The sequence below is a fragment of the Thermobia domestica genome, chromosome 8 (genome assembly GCF_964235325.1).
Source record: "Thermobia domestica chromosome 8, izTheDome1.hap1.1, whole genome shotgun sequence".
Classification (NCBI taxonomy): Eukaryota; Metazoa; Arthropoda; class Insecta; order Zygentoma; family Lepismatidae; genus Thermobia; species Thermobia domestica.
In genome coordinates, this window is record NC_137461.1 from 283,192,523 (window position 1) to 283,211,864 (window position 19,342).

The 19,342-nt window shown below is 32.9% G+C and overlaps 1 protein-coding gene across 1 annotated transcript in view; it reads left to right on the forward strand.

The window, feature by feature from the left end:
- The window catches only part of LOC145692594 (uncharacterized), a 138,165-nt gene that overhangs the window by 101,860 nt on the left and 16,963 nt on the right, over positions 1–19,342 (forward strand). The window contains exons 9-10 of the mRNA XM_081767915.1: positions 11,619–11,711; positions 15,482–15,629. Of these exons, the coding sequence (XP_081624041.1) occupies positions 11,619–11,711; positions 15,482–15,629 (241 nt within the window). The remainder of the gene's footprint in view (positions 1–11,618; positions 11,712–15,481; positions 15,630–19,342) is intronic.

A 19,342-nucleotide genomic window follows, 5' to 3' on the forward strand; every position in this document is an offset into this window, starting at 1 on the left:
TATGATCTTTGTTGCTTTTAATTAGCTACTACAACTTGTCATTGTCGTATTTATGGTTTTCATCATCATCATCATCATCATATGGTAAGGTTACACAAAATTTGGGAATGCCTCAACAGATTAAGCCCAATTTTTCTGTGTTGTCTCTTGGGGTTCCTAGGTGAGCGCAAACTCACTAAATATTATCAGGAATAACATTACTCATACTATGGGCAAGTATATTCGCCATACGCAATACAAAATAGCCAAAGCAAAATGAAAGCGTATATATACGCCATCCGCACAGCGGGTGCGTTTTGAAGACACGAGTTATCTCGCCACCCACACTGAAGGGGTTAAGTTCGTTCCTGGGGTTGTAATCTCCAATAATCCTGCCCTTTTTCAAGTGCAAACTTTATTAGAATACGTTGTTACCGCTCAAGTAACATGCTTAGCTTCTACTGCTTTCCGTTTTATGTTTCTGCAAATGTTTTATCTCTTCCTCTAAAGTCGCAATGACTCACTTCGCGTAACGATCTCTTTCTGGCCATCCTCCTCGTCTAAAATGAACGTTCATTCTCCATCAATCATTTCCCTGTTAAACAAGTATAGTTTTATTAGGAAAGTATACAAATATGTTGAGTTAGGAAGTTTGGGGGGCGCGGACCAGGCCCGTATCTAGGGGAGTCTAGAAGGACCACCCCATCCTAAATTTTTGCTGGCCTCCCTAAAATTTTCACACGGTAGGCTTGCAAATGAACTATAATATGTTTGGATCGGGCCCCCTTAACTTCAGCCGGCACCCTCCCCTACAATTTTAGGCTGGCTACCGGCCTGGCACGGACTCGGTGGCTCCCTCGTGGTGCATCCCTGACTAGAAGTAATACAAATAGTACTAACAACAATATACTTCCTCCAAACAGAAATGCAAATACTGTTCGTAATTTTGCTGCACAATGTATAGACGTATCTTTCGAAACATGAAACAATGAAGGTTGAACGACATGACTTTTTTTTTTTTTTTTTTTTTTTTTTTTTTTTTTTTTTAATCTCATGCCTGCTTGGAATGCTATACAAGCTTTTCTTCTGTCAAAAACAGCACTACAATACACAATATATATAGTAATCTTCGTTTTCCAACTTTCGTTAGAAATCTAAGAGTCAAAATTCGTATCAACTGTTATGAGTATTTATAGTCATAACAGTGTCTTTCTTTAGAAAAAGAAATTGCGAAAAAAATGGGGAAATGACCACCGCATTTTTTGAGTATCATTCAACTAAAGTCTTGGCCTTTCATAGGAACTTATTGTTCACTGTGTTGTCCTTAAAACAAAAATTAAATTTCGATTTTTTTTTTTTTTTTTTTTTTTTTTTTTTTACAGGAAGAGAATGAGAATGCATTCATTATTTAATGAAAACTCTAACAAATGACGGAACGTGTTTCTGTTAAGGGAAAGTAACGTGAACGGAAAGACCTTTCTCCAAGAACTTTACAATCAGTGATATACAGTCACCATCGGCAGTTTGCATTAAGACGGTCTCTTGCTAATATATATTTATATGAAGGGAACCAAAAATATATGTTTTACACTTCCATACTATCTTTCTTTCTTTTAAATTCAACTTATTAATCAAATGTTAGTTAAATTGATTACTTTTCCGTTCTGCTTTTGTTTGCTACTTTTAAGTCATTACGCTGCTAATAGACTCAAATGGGAAATAATATCAGTGGCGTATTTACGATTTGGTTTCGGGGGAGGCTTTGCTAACTTTCGGGCGGAGGCTTTGCCTGAAAATTGAAAATTCTGCAAGATATTTCATTTACTTTACTATAGTAAGTAAGATTTCGGGGGGCTTAAGCCTGGAACCCCCCTAAATACGCCACTGGATAATATACTACGGAAATAATAGTTATGTATTCCATTTCATATTTACTATTGTCTTTTACTTATTACCCTTCTAATATTGACTGAAATAGGGTATAATGTACAGCGGATAAAGTTGTCATTGAATTCTGTTTTGTGACTAACATTATTTTTAATAATTTGATTTAATGTAAGTTTAGCGTCTCTTTAAGCAGCAAGGCTATATGAGACGAGGACCCACAGCTTAACGGAGATCCGAATCACATGACCGAATCGAACCCAGGTTTCCCAAAGTCGCGTACGCTACACGAAAGAGTTCATTATTTAAAGAAAATATTGCACTGCTAATAATATTCATCAATACGTTCCATTCCTAGAATATGAGTTTGAGTTAAGAAATTGTTTGACCTAGTTATAAGTTGTATATAAACCAGGTCGATTCCTACTTTTAACCACAAGGTAATCTGTTTTTTGTAATTGCTGTGGAGTTGTATTTGGAAATTGGATGACGAAATCGCATCCAATGAATGGAAATGGTTGAAGCTGAAAGTGAAGTATGTTTCGACTGCTTCTTTTATATTTCAAGGACATTGCAACGAGGGAAAGTCTCCTAAATTCACAGGAATCTACTTTCTTAGTAGTATTTGTTTTTTTAAAAAAAAATTGTAAATACATACCATTAGTACAATCAGGTTCTACCTTCCACGTAACTTTAAACTACGTAAGTTGAGGAGCCCAACGCTCAATCCAAGATAACATTATGTTATTGAATATTAGAGAGCTTTTCGATTCTGTGCACATTATAATCACGATTTATTTTTAGAAATCGAGAAAATAGAATTTAAAAATTATAAGAATAAGAAGATAGAAGAATACCAGAAGTGTTCGTTCCTTGCACGGAAAGAATAACCTTTAAGAACTTGACATAATAAAAATAATACAATATTTACCATTTTCCTTTTGCTTGTTATTCATAAGTGAAAGGAGATAATGAAATGCAACTTACCACAATCATAGATAAGGATATTCTACAACAGAAAATATTAACCTGAAGGATTTTCAGCATTGCTCCATAGAGCTACTGTTTAAATAACGTTATTACTTAATTTTAGTAACTGTATGTTTAAACTATTTTGTTTGTTTATTACAAACAACTATTATTTTTTAAAAAATAGTTCACGGGATTCACGCGAGACAACATAATACGTCGTCAAATGCAATTGAATTCGTTCGTCTAGTCGCTGCCTTAACTTACATGTTAGATTTTGGGGGAAATGTTATTCTGGCAACACTGTAATTTCTATGGATGGCAACACTGAAAATTCTTCAGGTTCATATTTTCTGTCGTAGAATAGCATTATCTATGATTTAGTAAGTTGCATTTCATTATCTCCTTTCACTTATGAAAAACAAGCAAAAGAAATATGGTAAATTTTGTATTATTTTTAGTATGTCAGGCTATTAATACATATAAAATTTAATTTCAATATTGCAAAAATTGTTTCAATGTTATAGAAATCACCTTTCTTTGCTCTCTTTGAGCGTGATTTTGTTTTACAATGCAGAAACATATGTTCAGTTAATTTTAAGGTTGAGTTTATATGCCGAGTTTCATCTACCTGGTTTCAATAATTTGGAATTTTATTTTCTCTCGAAACAAAAACAGAAAATGGCTCCTCTTTTCCGAAAACACATTTTAGTTCGTATTTCATACAGTGGGCGTACGGAAGTCTACATTCACTAATACTTATTAATATTGTGCTAATGTGGTGGTATGTCATAGTAAAACCAAAGTATTTACACCACACAAACGGCATCGAAGCCTTGTACTTCCGGTTCGAGATGAAATTATTACTACTTTTATACTTGGTAGTAGTGTGTGTATTGAAGGTTTATGAATCATCAAAACATACACAGACACACATATATGAAGGACACGAACATATCTATAATACAAACAAAATGACGAAAGACTGTTGTTTAGTATAAAGTTACATAAGATGGAGTTTCATTGAAAGAGCAGCTTTCACTCCATGGCATGACAGAGCATTCCCAATTACTTTCTTCTTAGCTCACGCCGTGGCTGGAATTCCGAATTACTTCCATTCATTTCCTTCTTTCCAACAATTCCTTTATTCTTTCTATTAGGTTATTTTGTAGTCAGTGTGAATATGGTGCTAAATTGGAAGGTATTTTGAATTAATACTGGCAAACAAAAAGAGTACAATTGCATAATAGTTTCAGAAGAATTAGCACAACTATGTGTCTAGGGTGTGAACAAAATTGATTTACTAAAGTTTTACATCTTGTATGTGAAAAAACAAAATGCACCTGTTTAAGAAGCTAAAAAGACCAAGAAAATAATTGCATTTTGCGTTCTGGTTTTTCTTCCGTTGTAGATCTAATGGTAAACATTACTAGCTTTTGTTTGTTTCTCCGACCAAATTGTCAGTTCGTGGAAAGAGCAGGTAATAAATTTAACTAACAAATTTCATGCGCTCTTTGAGTTTCTTTTATTTTTTATTTTTTTATATTTTTTGTTTGTTTCTTAACATTTACTTACTATTTTTCTTTCTTCTACTCCTTACAATAAAAAATAAAACAGATAAGTGAAAGTGAGCCCGTAAATTGAAACTTATTCCAAGCTAAAGTGTAAGTCCACTTTTAGAGCCTGACATACTAAAAATAATACAAAATTTACATTTTTTTTGCTTGTTTTTCATAAGTGAAAGGAGATAATGAAATGCAACTTATTATAATCATAGATAATGTTATTCTACAACAGAAAATATGAACTAGAAGAATTTTCAGTGTTGTCATCAATAGAAATTATAGTGTTTGCTAAAATAGCAATTCCCCCAAAATTTAAGTTAAGGCAGAGACTAGAGGAACAAACTCAACTTCATTTGATTACGTATCATTATGTTTGTTTGGAATCCTATGAACCACTTTTTAAATAACGTTATTATTTAATTTTAATAACTGTATGTTTAAACTGTTTTGTTTATTACAAACTAAATACAACTAATGATTATCTAAAATATACTAGAGAATTTATTTATTTATAATAAAACAGGTGTGCTTCTTTATGGACAACACTAAACAAAGAACTTTAAACCAGTGGTGCCCACCCTCTTATGTCCATGACGCACCTCCCCCCAATTTACTATCCGTAGGTGTCCTTCCATGAAAAAAAAAATATTTTCGATTAATTTTTACACCCCCTCAAACATATTTATATAGATTTTTAACCCCCCCAAATATTTCAATGACGCAGTTTGCGTCATAGCCCGCCTTTCTGGCCCTCCTGCTTTAAACTAATAATTCTGTTTATCGTTTTTGTGTCTAGATTGGCTTGGTATAGAATGATATCCTTTTGCCGCGCTTTTATTGTGTTCCTGTGGAAACGAACTTACTGATTTTACACCAAAAACCAAAATCTTATGTCATTATTGTTACATGATTATTCTTTTTCTTAAAAAGATAATTTGTATTAAACTTCCCAAAGGTCAACCTGTAGCTAAACAGTTACGTCAGCGGCATTTGACATTCAACTTCTTAGCAATGTCACTCTAGTGCTTCAAGTACTCGTAAGATTTCATTCAATTGTTTTGAGGCTGTTACGTATTGTAATGTGTCCTAATTTGTTCTAATTTAAAGTACAAATTCTTAACATACTAATGTATGCACGATCTGCTTTTTCTTTTTTTTAAAAAAAAGAAGGAAAGAAACGTAATATTATTATGTAAAACATATTATTATCAAATATAAACAAGATTTTCTTGTAAACTAATGGAAATGCAGTTCTTATGCAATAAGTAAACGAGGTTAGTACGAACAAGATGGCGTCGAAACCAGGCCAATTCGTGAACTTGAACTAGCAATGTTATTCAACTTTTGCTTTGAGGCGAGGTGGGGGACATGCCTCCTTGAGACGACTTATGAATTTTAAGGTTTCCATTTAAACTATTTGTAAGAATGATAGAGCCACACTGACAATAAAAAATTGTAGGTGGCGTACTTAAAAAGATAGGTTACATGCGTAATTCCTGTAGTTTTTGGACTTAACGTACAGCAGACGTATAATTGAAAACGCTCGTATAATACTTTCTGTATAAGTGTTCCATCTATACGTACATTCCGTATGAAACAATGTAGGCGGTCAGGATCTCATATACAAATGGACGTATATAACATATACAGTAGCTGACGAAGGGAACATAAGTATAAGTATATGATATACGGAAAACTGTTAGATGTCAGACATCCTGCAACGGCATGATGTAACATCTAAAGGCAGTGCCTATGTAGCATACGGATAACATATGCTCCGTACTGATTTATATAGTAAGCAAGAGGATACCGTATATTTGTACAATATACCGCTGTCCGGAGAACGGATTTTTCTCTGTGCAGTGGTTTTGTCTGAAGTCACTTTCAGAGGTTATGGTCTTGTAATGTCAGAATGCAATTGACTAAAATTATATTTTACCAATGTACGTACATACCATAAAATTATAACACATTAGATTTGGCAACACTAATATCTACACATTATTTTTACTTTTATTCTACTGTTCAGCATAGGTTGCAAGCTCAAAGATGTATAAATGCGTAACTATCCTTACATATATATATACATATATATATATATATATATATATATATATATATATATATATATATATATATATATATATATATATATATATATAAGTTGAAGCAGCACTTGAACATAATAGTATTTTTAAATCTTCAGCGGAAAGTAATATTGACACGTCATTCAAGAATCACTGTGTAAAAACTGACAGAAAGACGACGGTAACGTATATGCTTGCATCAATGCTGCAAACGAATCTAGTAGTATTGCTCACATGGCAAACAGCTTCTGTTTCCTAACATTGAACTACTTTTACTGCGCCCTAGATCAATCGATCATCGATTTGCTCATACCCGCCCCCTGCCCCATGCATTTCACCTGCTGCGTTATACATAGTAGGCTTTCTCTCTCTCTCTCTCTCTCTCTCTCTATATATATATATATATATATATATATATATATATATATATATATATTTATAGATAGATAGATAGATAGATAGATAGATAGATAGATAGATAGATAGATAGATAGATAGATAGATAGATAGATAGATAGATAGATAGATAGATAGATAGATAGGGAGTTTCAAAACAACACCGACAAAGTTTGGGAGGTGATTCCTGACATTAGTATAAGACAAAAAGTATAGACCAATCTGGGTGCACGAATGCTTCCTTTCGGAGTTATAGGCTGCCGAAAACATGAAGAAATGAACTTTAAATATTAATTACTCCAAAACTATGGGACCTACCGTAGTTTGGTCAAGACTTCATTTAGAAACTAATATGTGCCCTATCCAAAAATCTACGTTTCAGAATCCTAAGATACTCACGCAACAATTTTTATAGAAGGAGTTTGGCTACGGGCATCCTATCCAACTACCCCTATAAAAATCGGAAGAACCTCAGGATTGTGAAACGTAGATATTTAGATAGGACACATACAAGGATGGATTTTAAAGGTCCATTTTCTCTTCTTCTTTTTTTGGCAGCCTATAAGTCGGAAAGGAAGCATTTGTGCACACAGGTTGGTCTATGCTTTTTGTTTTATCTTGGTGTCACGAATCACCTCCCAAATGTTGCCGGCGTTGTTTTGAAACAACCTATATATATTATCAGTATACAAAATTATTTTTACAAAGAAACCTACTTATCAGGAGGCGTGGCGCGCTGATTGCAATGACTCATTATGCAAAAGTTTCACTAGGCAGCTAGTTAGACAAACACTGCACTGACGATTGTGCAGGTATCGCCCAGTGGGGATCCAAAATGGGGGAATGGGGGTCGCGTGCCCCTCCATGAGGAGTAAAATGTATAAATTATTTCCTAATGAAGCGCTTGTTCAAAGGCTGTGGGGAAAACAAAGTTTCAAAATGTATCTCAAAAGGAAGATTCTGAGTGCGTTCTCCACTCATTGCAGATAATGTATGCGTTTCCAGTTCATGGTAATCCTGGATGATCTCGTGTTGAATAACATGGCTTTCCTCAATGATCCCTCCAAAAGGGCGGAGATAAATACGTACCACATATCGAAAAATCTGTCAAGTTTATTTTTCAGACCTCCGCCCCCTCAAAAATTCTTGGATCCGCCCCTGGTATTACTGTAACTGTTGTCAATTAATTGCTAATAGCCATAGCGTACCTTTTGAAATGTTTTCAAACGTTCTTTGCATAAGGAACAGTTTTCCGTTTTCTTTTTCCTTTCGCTGTTGCGCCCTTTTACTGTGCGCCAAGGACTACTTGCTCCAATCGCTCCATTGTAGTTACGCCACTGATGAGAAGTGCATTTCTGCCTATATCACTCACATATTTTACTATTGTATAAACAAGTTGTTGCAGTCAACTCAAAACCGTTAATCAAAGAGTGACCCAAACCAATTGAGGAAAAGTTGAAAGGAAAAGATAGGACCAGCTATAATCATGAAGGACGTTATCATTTTCTTTAAGTTGTTCAGTGAATTAAATGCCTGTATACCAGCGTTCCTGTGAATGTATTTATTTATTTTATTAGAGAAGAAGGTTATAACAAGCTAGTGCCAGAAGTACAGCATCCTACGTTATAGTAATAATTAGGGTTGCCAACTGGCCAGTTTTTCACCGGCCTGGACAGAAATTTTGCTGCTATTTTGATTAAAGCCGGTAACCCGTACAAACTTCTCACCAGACCCTTTATGACCATTTTTTAAAAAAATTGTATCAAAGCAATTTCATCTAGTTCGAAGTATAGATTTAAAAGGTAACTTTCATTCTGTAAATTCAAAACTGTCACCTTTCACCGTCTATCAACGATTAATATATTTTGTTCATCTGTTTACATAATTTTAAAGAGATGACAGGGACTGTATCAGGGAAAATTTGAAATTTAGTTGTAAGGAATTTTATACGTTTATTGAGAGTGAAAAATAACTTCTTAAAGCAATTTCCTGTACTTAAAGTATAAGTTTAAAGAATAAATTTCATTTTTAAAATTCAAAATTGTCACGTAAGGATTAATATACTTTTATTCACCTGTTTTGATAATTTTAAAGAAGTGGAAGTTACTGATAAATACAATAAAATGATCCAATACCGACTTCAGTTTCTCATTTATAGCACAATGTATCTGTTAAGCTTATTAGTGAATGTACTAAGGATATGTACGTAGTATACAGGTACTTATGCACTTTTGTTCACGATAGTACATTTCCTTCCCATAGATGGGCAAGAATAGAGATACTTCACACTTAGACCTATATCATAGGGAATTTTGAAGGGGTGTCGGGTTTTTTTATTATTATTATTTTCCTGCGTTGGCAACCCTAGTAATAATATTCATGATATTATCTAATTAATAGCCTAGAACAAAGTAACATAATGTTATTGAGATTATTCGTGGATGATAAGGAAGATGTTACCTATTTTCAGAACGTTAAATTGATTCCAAAGAAACTGGTTCTCTTTTCATATATCCTCAATACCAGCGTTTCCCAACCGGTGTGCCGCGAATAGGTCGCTGGTGTGCCGCGAGGAAATTGAAACAAAATTGTTAATTCTATAGGAATCAAATTGCAAGACATAGGGAAAAATGTATATTTGTATTTCAGATTACTATGAACCTCTACTCTGGATCTAGAAAAGTTTCATACTGAGTTACTTTTCTGTACATTTTTAATGTTGAGAAAAGTATTTGTTATCATTGTCATGACCATTATTGCTTCATTGTTGTTGCAGTTTATTTCGTAACTTGAAATTTTAAAATATCATTCAATCCTTTTGACAAAGCAAACATGCGTAAAAATTACCTACATTTGTGTTTTAAAAGTACAAGAGATTTGTTTATTCGTTCGTTATTTAGTGATCTTCCTTTTTAGTGAAAGGTTGGATATAGTTTTCAAAAGAGAAAGTGGATTTTTAAAAAACCCGAGTCGTATATTTCACTGCAATTGATTTACTATTTTTAAATTAGAATGAACAATAAGCATAATGATTTACCACAAAGGAAAACCAGACATCGAGCTTTCTTCCCTGTGAGAAGATCAGTAGACCTAATCACAGAAAAAAATATCACGGTATTTCATATTTACAAATAATAATAATAATATATATATATATATATATATATATATATATATATATATATATATATATATATATATATGAATGAATGTGCCGCGAGAATTCAAGTTACACCTGTAGTGTGCCGCAAGTTGAAAAAGGTTGGGAAACGCTGCTCTATACGTATAGACAATATTGAAACCGGAAGTTGTAATTGATTTCTGTCCCTTTTGGTTTTAGTGGAAAGTTACGGGTGAAGAGAAAATGGGCACCTAATAGATTGAAGTAAAACCGTTTCTCGCTATCTATTACCGTTTTTTGCTCTATAGTGATAAATGTTATAATCGGAAATGATTGACTTCAACCTCTTCTGGTTTCAATATCATTTCCATCAGCCAAATAGATTTCTAACTTTTGACCCTGTAACCCTGGTCAAAATTTATGGTCACCCGTCAAGCGGCTCTTGTGATTTTTTTTTTTTTTTGCCTTCCTGACAGACAGACAGGGTAAATATAAGTAGTTTTTTTTTTTAAAAAAAAAAATCAAACTTCTTAAAACTTGTGCAAAAAGTTAACTAAGTTAGCATACTCCAGAGCAGTCAACATCAGAGAACAAAATTATCGATTCTCGTCTTTAAAATTATCCTATATTACAAAAAATTATCATATGTTCGTTATGCCAGTGACAATTGTAGAAAGAAGACAATAATATATAACAATAGCAATAATATATAATAAACTTATCAAGCAATCTTAAGTTTCGACCTCCAAATCGGCCTCACTGTACTCACTATTTTGTTTATCATTATTACCACTATTCTGAATAACAACAATATTGCCAGCCCCTTGTAAACGTAATTGAATTTAAAGAGTAGATGCAGGGTTACCATATGCCAATTCTCAAATCGTTATTGATTTATTTCAGCGGGGAATAACTGTTAATAGCCTCAGTGTGTGTGTTTCATAATTATTTAATGTACACTCATGTCCAAAATTATTGTCGCATGTCTATAAATATGTTGTTGTAGGAATATATTTGATAACGAATTCACCCGATATTTCTTATAATTTTAGTATGTGTATAATCAGCAAAGACATGTATTTTTCAAATTTTATCTCAAAAGAGCAGCAAATAAGAACAATACAACGAAAGTAAAACTTGTTTGTCCATTTAGCAACATTTTGATTTACTCATTCTAATTTTCGTATTTATAATTTTTTTCTTATGAAATTTACCACAAATATACATTTCCTGATTATACATATACATATAGTATCAGTATTAAAAGTACCTTGCAAAATCTTTATCAAATTATATTCTTACAAGAAGACAGTTATAGATATGCGACAATCATTTTGGACTTAAGTGTACACCTACAATTATTTGCACATTCAAAAAGCTGCAAACTGAGTGTTTTCTAAAATTATCCTATATTCACCTATAATTACAAGGGCATTACCTACCGTATATACCGTAATTATCGTATGGTTGACAGGCCTAGCAAAGGGTATGATTAGAGTAGAACTATGATAAAATTTGAGTCTGTAACTTCTGTAATAGGTAGATAGAAGTACTCTTATATTTTCTATAAATAACATTCCTAAGTACAAATACTGACAGTTATATTTTTTTCTTTAGCTGAATATGTACGACCCTGCAACAGATCGGATCCGGAACTGGACCAGTGTATTATGAAATTATTTAATCACCTCAGGCCGTATTTAGCTCATGGTAAGTATGCTCTACTGGTTATTATCTTAAAAAATAAAAACAGCGAACACATTTTTTAGTAACAATTTTCACCATAACTTTTGTTTCAAGTTAACCTTTGAAGAAGACAAATCATCTATTTCAACTACGTTTTAATTAAAGTAATTGTGTGATTCTTACAATTGTATGTCCATTAATGATTAAGGAAGAGTTTTGTAATTAACTCAAATTTAAATCAAATTTTAAAAAATGTATCCTCCAAAATCAAAGCAATATACTTTTCAGGACAGCCATATTCTTATCATAATTATTGTTATGATTGCCGCATTTAGAAAAGCTTGTAATACATCACAGACCTTCTTCTTCTCTATATTCTTTCTTTTCTTCCTCCCCTTTTCCTTTATCCCTTTATACTTTCTTTCCTTTCTTCCATCCTTCTTTCACTTTTCCTTCTATTCTTCTTCCCTTTATTTTCTTTCCTTTTTCTCTTTCTTTCTATTTCCTTTTCACTGTTTTTTCTTCCATTCGTCCTTTTTCATTTTCTTTATTTCGTTCACTTTATTTTCTTTCTTTCTATTGTATTCTTTTACATTTTACCGCTTACTTTTCTTTTACCTTTTGTCTCTTTTTTCTTTAACTCTTTCATTTATCTCTTACTTTTTCTTTCTTTCTCACTCCTTTTTCCTTTATTTTTTTATTTCTATTTTATTTTCTTTTTCATTCTTTCTTTCTCACTCGTTTTCTTTCTTTCCCTATTTCTTTGTTTCGTCCTCTTTCATTTTCTTTATTTCGTTCTCTTTTTTAATTTCTTTCGATTGTGTTCTTCTTTTATATTTTACCTCTTATTTTCTTTCTTTTCCCTTGTCTTTCTTTTTTCTTTCATTCTTTTTCATTTTGCTCTTTGCTACTTTTCCTTTCTTTTAATTTTCTATTTAGTTCTTCATTTCTATTTTACTGTTTTTTTCTTTCTTTTTCTTTCTTTTCAATCTCTTTCTTGCACTTTCTTTACCTATTTCTTTCTTTTATCCTCTTTCATTTCATTTATTTCGTTATGTTCTCTTTCATTTCCTTTATTTCGTTCTCTTTCTTTTCTTTCTTTCTATTGTATTGTTCTTTTACTTTTTCTTACTTCTTAGTTTTCTTTCTTTCCTTTGCCTTTTTTCTTTCTTTTTCGTTTTTTCTCGTTTCTCTCTTTGTTACTTTTCGTTTTCTTGTCATTCCCTTTTTATCTTTATTTTCTTTTCCTTTTGTTTCCATTTATTTGTTCCTTTTTCCTCTGCTTTCTTTTTTCCTACTTTCTCTTTATTATTTATTTTTTCTATTTCTGTCTTGCCTTTTGTCTTTCTTTCTCTCTTCATTATAACAAGGATAAGGTCATGCCTTAAACCTCACGTTCAGTGAATGGAAAGGTTAACATACGCAGATATTGTGTCTTCGCTGCGAGGCACGAGCTCGCAGTTAAAGTGGAAATTGTGATGGCGTACAGTGCATTTGGACTTGAAGCACAGGCAGAGCTGGGTTTATTTTTGGTGGGGTCCTAAGCTTTTGAAGGTAATGGGGCCCTTTATGTGTCCATATGAACGTAGGCCTCCTATATACAGAAGTGAATAAACTAGTGATATTTTAAAAATTAGGTTAGCAGAACGGGGCCAGTAGGTTTTACTTATTTACGGTTTCTCTTATATTTTGAAAATGTAAATCCAGTTTTTCGTTTATTTTGGGGCCCCCAAGAGAGTGGGACCCGAAGTTATAGCGTGTTTAGCTTATACGTAAATCCGGCACTATGCACAGGTTATCATTTTTGTTGGATTACTGTTATTTGCCATTCAATTAAATGGCAGTAGTTAGAGAAGGTGATGGTCCATTTAAGAAAAACCTATTTGTGTAAAAATAAAAACATATTGAAGTACCAAAATAGAGTTTTCGTTTCCAGTTATGACCACTAAACTGGAACTTAAAATTACTTACCTGAAACGGAGAATACTACTTCTACACTTTTGCAGAACTTTATTTTAGTACAAATAGATTTTCCTTAGAAGGATCAATATCCGCTATCGTTCTTAATTAACCAACAACAATGATGACGCACGCTGCAAGTACACATACATTTACCAAATAGATGTTACTGTGTTGGCGAGTATACCCATTAGTTATCATTCGTTGTGTATAAGCTCAATAATTCTTATTGTTTTGAAGAAAGTGCGATGCGCAACCTATACATGCCACAATATGGAAATTTATAGTTGATGTTACTCTCACATTTCTTGTATAGTTTGCTCTGGATTTACTGAAATATTTTGATCCACAGAAAACGTATTCTTCTGCATGTTACTGAAAAGTACAGTCACGAAGACACATTTCTACAAGAATTATTAACAATTTATTTTCAGTGCTGCAAACAGCTGCTAGGCAAAAATACAGCACTGTAAAAATCAATGTACAATCGTTTACATCAAACCAAAAAAAATATTTGAGTATAGAAAACTGAAATAGAAAATAGTTGCCAACTACGCAGGTCAAAGCCCTCGTCATATAAGGTTGAAATACGACGTTTAAAACTAAGAGTGAAATCATTTTTTCAATATACCGTTTTTCGATGAATGTGAGTAAAAGTTACATTGAACTTTCATTTAAATATTTATTCAATCTATCTTAAGGGGGCAGACTACTAAATATTTTTCAAAAGCTAACAATTTTTCTTTTGACAGTTTTTCGTAAGTGAAAAGAGATAATGAAATGTAACTTACCTCTGTAATAGATAATGTTATTCCTCACCCGAAAATACGAATCGGGAGAATTTTTAGTGTTGCCATCTATAGAAATTACAGTGTGACCAAATTTGAATTACCCCAAAATCTAGGTTATGGCAGCGACTAGAAAAATGAACTGAATGGCAATTGATGACTTATAATACTGTCTGTGTTCCTTGTTAACTAGTTTTTAAATAATATTTGTATTTCTTTGTAACAAAGTGTACAAAATAAATAATTTTTAATTATCAGTAGAATTAAAATACAAATATTATTAATATTTAAAAACTAGTTAACAAGGAACACAGACAGCATGATAAGTCATCAATTGCCATTGAGTTCGTTTTTTCTAGTTGCTGCCATAACCTAGATTTTCGGGTAATTCAAATTCTGGTCACACTGTAATTTCTATGGATTACAACACTGAAAATTCTTCCGATTCGTATTTTCTGGTGTAGAATAACATTTTCTATTACTGAGGTAAGTTACATTTCATTATCTCTTTTCACTTACAAAAAACTGTCAAAAGAAAAATTGTTAGGTTTTGAAAAATATTTAGTAGTCTGCCCCTTATTTATATCTAGCAGGCAGAACTACAAGATCGCTTTTCGTCATAACAGTGAAATCAAGAATGACAGATAGATAAAGTTAAAACAGTAATCTGTGTGAGCAGTGGCGTATTTAGGGGGCTTCCGGGCTTAAGCCCCTCCCCCCGAAATCTTACTTACTATAGTAAAACATATGAAATATATTGCAGAATTTTCACATTTTTAGGCAAAGCCCCCAGAAAGTTAGCAAAGCCCCTCCCGAAACAAAATCGTAAATCCACTGTGTGCGAGGAACGCTCTGTTATTAGCTTTTTTTACTTTTTTATTTTTATTTGTTTATTTATTTATTTTACATATGTTCAGTTTAATTAATTATAAGATTTTGTGATTCTTTTTTGGGTTTTTACATTTTGAATTTAGTGCAATTAATGCTGATTCCAACAGCTAAGTGTAGGTTATTGAATTTACAATAGATTTTTGTTTGTAATTTTAGGTATCCCTGAAATAAATGTTCCATCGATAGAGCCCATGCATATTCAGAGGATAGCTATGGAGAATGGGCATGGGCCTGTCAGCGTAAGGGCTGTGTTCAGCAATTTAACAGTGAATGGTGCCAGCAACTACACCATAACACATATGGCGTAAGTCACCTATACGTTTCACCTTTATTTATAAATTTAAATTTTGTTGTACAGGTGTGAAAAGTGTTAGTATTCACAAACGCTATGTATTTTTCGATCGAAGAAGATATTGCCATAAACTATCCAATCTCTTATGCTTGTCGAAGACGGTTGAATCTAAATGAAACTACATTTTACTTGATAATGCTGTGCTTATACCCGATAATAACATATATGGTTGTAAGAAAAAAATGTGTCCATTCCTGATCTTGAGAGATAGTGTCAGAAAAATCATATATTAGTGTTGGTTTCTCTGAGACTATTCAGATACGAGGTGCATCCAGAAAGCAACTTTCACACACATCCCCTAGCTAGGAAACTATATGTTGCGCAAAGCGACTGCGTGCACGTGAGACAGTAAGGTCATAGCATGGCGCATACGCCACACAGTGGTACGAAATGCTTAAGACGTGGCCAAAATTCAAAATCTATTTCATAGTGCACAAAAATGGGTATGCTGCGGTTTTTCATCTCACTGATTACTATTTTGATTTGAAAATTAAAAATTTCAAATCTAATATTGTGGATCAAATTTTGAAAAATGTAATAAAGTGAAAAATGTATATTCGGGGTTTTCACCTCACTGATTACAAATTTAATATCAAAATGGAAAGATTGAAAATGGTGGATCCAACATGGCAAATCAAATTAACATATTCAAATACGGTGGGTACAATTTAGAACCTTTTGGCAGTGCAATGTGTCTCAACGTTTGATATTTTCTTCTTGATATACCCATATCAAGGGAAAGAGCGAGTGCTTCATCACTGGATACAGTCTGTGTGTGAAAACATTAATGTCACAGCTTTCATATACTTCTCTGCTCTCGATGGACTTGAAGATAAAATGTCTTTCACAACTTTTGAAGCACTCAGTTTTCCCGAAGAGCGAAGACTCATTTGCGTAGCGTATGCCAATTTATTAACGTCACTATTTTTTGCGAATTTCTTCAGTTCTTTTTCGCTTTGAAAGTTCGCTAAAATTTCCGAAGAAGGTGGTCGACCTTTTTGTTTCCTTGGTGTCTTCGCAGTATTACCAGGTAAACAAAACGATAACATAACGCTTAGCGATTCATTTTTCTTGTAAAAAAATTCGGTCATGCTTTCTATTGGCTTCTTGATATTTCTTCCTAAAATAAAGACGTGATCTGTGGCTTCATATCGTCACATATTTTAATACAACGACCACTCCTCGAAGATAGGCGATTTTCCACATTTTCAATTACGATTTTTAGATTTTTTTTCAAATGGTCTTTCATCAAAACAATAATATATCTTTTCTCGATAATGGATGATTTCATCTTTTGAACCTGAAATTAAAATAATTAATATAATTATGTATTACAAAATTATTTAATTTAATTTATTGTGTATTTCATATGAATTATAAAATAATGGAGACTAAAATATGTATGCATTGAGTATCCTTTTCTATGTTATACTGAATTATCTTTTCTCTTTCTATATTTGTTGCCCTTCACCATCTCATTTGTATGTACAATATAAATATCATTTTCACTTATCTTATTTTAATTTTAGCTTTTGTTTTTAGTTTTTGTTCAACATTAACAAAATGCTTAAATATTCATTAACTGCAACTTTTTATTCATTCGTAACGTACAAAAAAGGCGCAACTGATTTTATCACATTGTTGTAGTAAGTTCATAGATTACGCGCCAATATAAAATTTAGCAGAATGGAGCGTCTATCCCACTTTGTAGTAATTTCAACATTTTTTGATATAAACATTAATGAAAATAAATGTATAGTAAATAGTGTATTATAAATAATATATGATGTTAAAATACTTTACGAACCTCCCAGAATAACATCCATTTTAATTTAAATAGATCAGAAACGTATGTAATAAACTATTTCATTGAAACTCGAGTTACATTTCACGCGCGCATCAGCTGTGACGAGACGCGCAAAAGTAGGTTCACTTTGACATCCAATACCAGGTCCGCAACTAGAGGGAGGCTAGTAGGGGCCTGCCCCCCCCCCCCAAAACTTTTCGACCCCCCAGGCCTCAATATAAATTTCTATTATAAATTCAAAAACACAATTTGGATATTTGTAAGATAATTTTTGGCGACTTGGCCCCCCTAACATATTCATGCCCCCCCCCCCCAAACCTCTGTGGCTGGTTGCGGGCCTGTTCAATACTAGCACTGGTATAAAGGGTGGACCGTTTCCATGGATGAAGTTTAGGAGACCAACTGTCCCTGTAGTCAACCTGATACTTAAAAATAATCAAATAGGAAGTTTCATAGTCTCATTTTTGGCTAGGTTTTAGGCGTTTCGTACGATTGTGCGCCAGCAAAACTTCCCTAGTGTTCTCAGTAGCGTCGTGCGGAAACGAAACCTTCCCCACAATCTAATATGTTTTCACACAAAAAAATTGTACGCATTAGTTTCTATATTTGTTCGGATTTCTTATCATAAGATAGTGCGCATAAATTGTTTAGATCTTCATAGGTTTTTGTCTTATCATCAACAAAACAATACCTCTTTTCTTTTCTTATGGGAAGACCGTTGACATGTACATTTGTTGGAAACGTAAGTACGATGTACTTCACCAACTTCAACATCAAAAGATTCTAGTGAAGAGAAAAAAGCCATGTTACCTCGTCTCTGGCTTCTTTACTTGCACTGACTATATCAGAAAGGATGCATTCTCATTTAAACTATTCCAACTGTCCTTACGGTGAAAAATTAATTAAAATGTTATGTTACGAATTAAGAAAATGATTGACGAACTAGCTTAATCTTGCAGTAATATACTTTTGTCAACTTTAATCGGGGGTGCACTTAATAGAATTAAATAACGTATTAAATGGTGTCACAAACCTGTCACTGCAACTTATACACTTTTTATTTTCTACTGCACGAGCTTCTTTGCATCAAATTTTCATCCAGAATTAGTTCTTCTTAATCAAAAAATATGAACAGGAAACTGTTCTACTTACAACTGATTGGAGCAATTACAAAAGCACTTCGGCAGCGTATTATTGTATTCCTTTAACGCCTAAAATACAACACTTCAGGTTATCTCGTTTCTAGAAAGTGTGCTGATTCCTCGCCTTGGAAGGTGCACCTGTTTCTGTTGGAGGAGCTCTGCCTTATCTTGTCACTTGGGTAACCCTAAGTCCCCAACCCTATATTTTCTTCGTATCGACGCTTATGCTATTAGTAATTGTCTAATACAGTGTTCGAAGTGGGAAAAAAGCAGAGGCCGTATGCTTTATTACAATTTTGATTCGACATACGGGCTATCTAAATGTTGAAATACAGTGAAGGTATGTTGCCTAAAAGATTGCATTTCTATTTCATAATGACCGAAAACTATTGTAGAGAGTTTCTCTGTTGTTACGGAAGGGGTAACATGGAGAGACTTTGATCCCTTCCAACAACCTTATATATTGAGGGTATATATATATATATATATATATATATATATATATATATATATATATATATATATATATATATATATATATATATATATATATATATATATATATATATATATATATATATATATGTATGTATAATCCCATTATATTTATTATAGAGAATTATACACGAAAACCGAGCATTTCAATTTCCTGCAAGAAAAGTCCCGGAGCCCCACTCGACTGAGGGGTTTTCCAAACGGGTGCAACAGATTTGCGC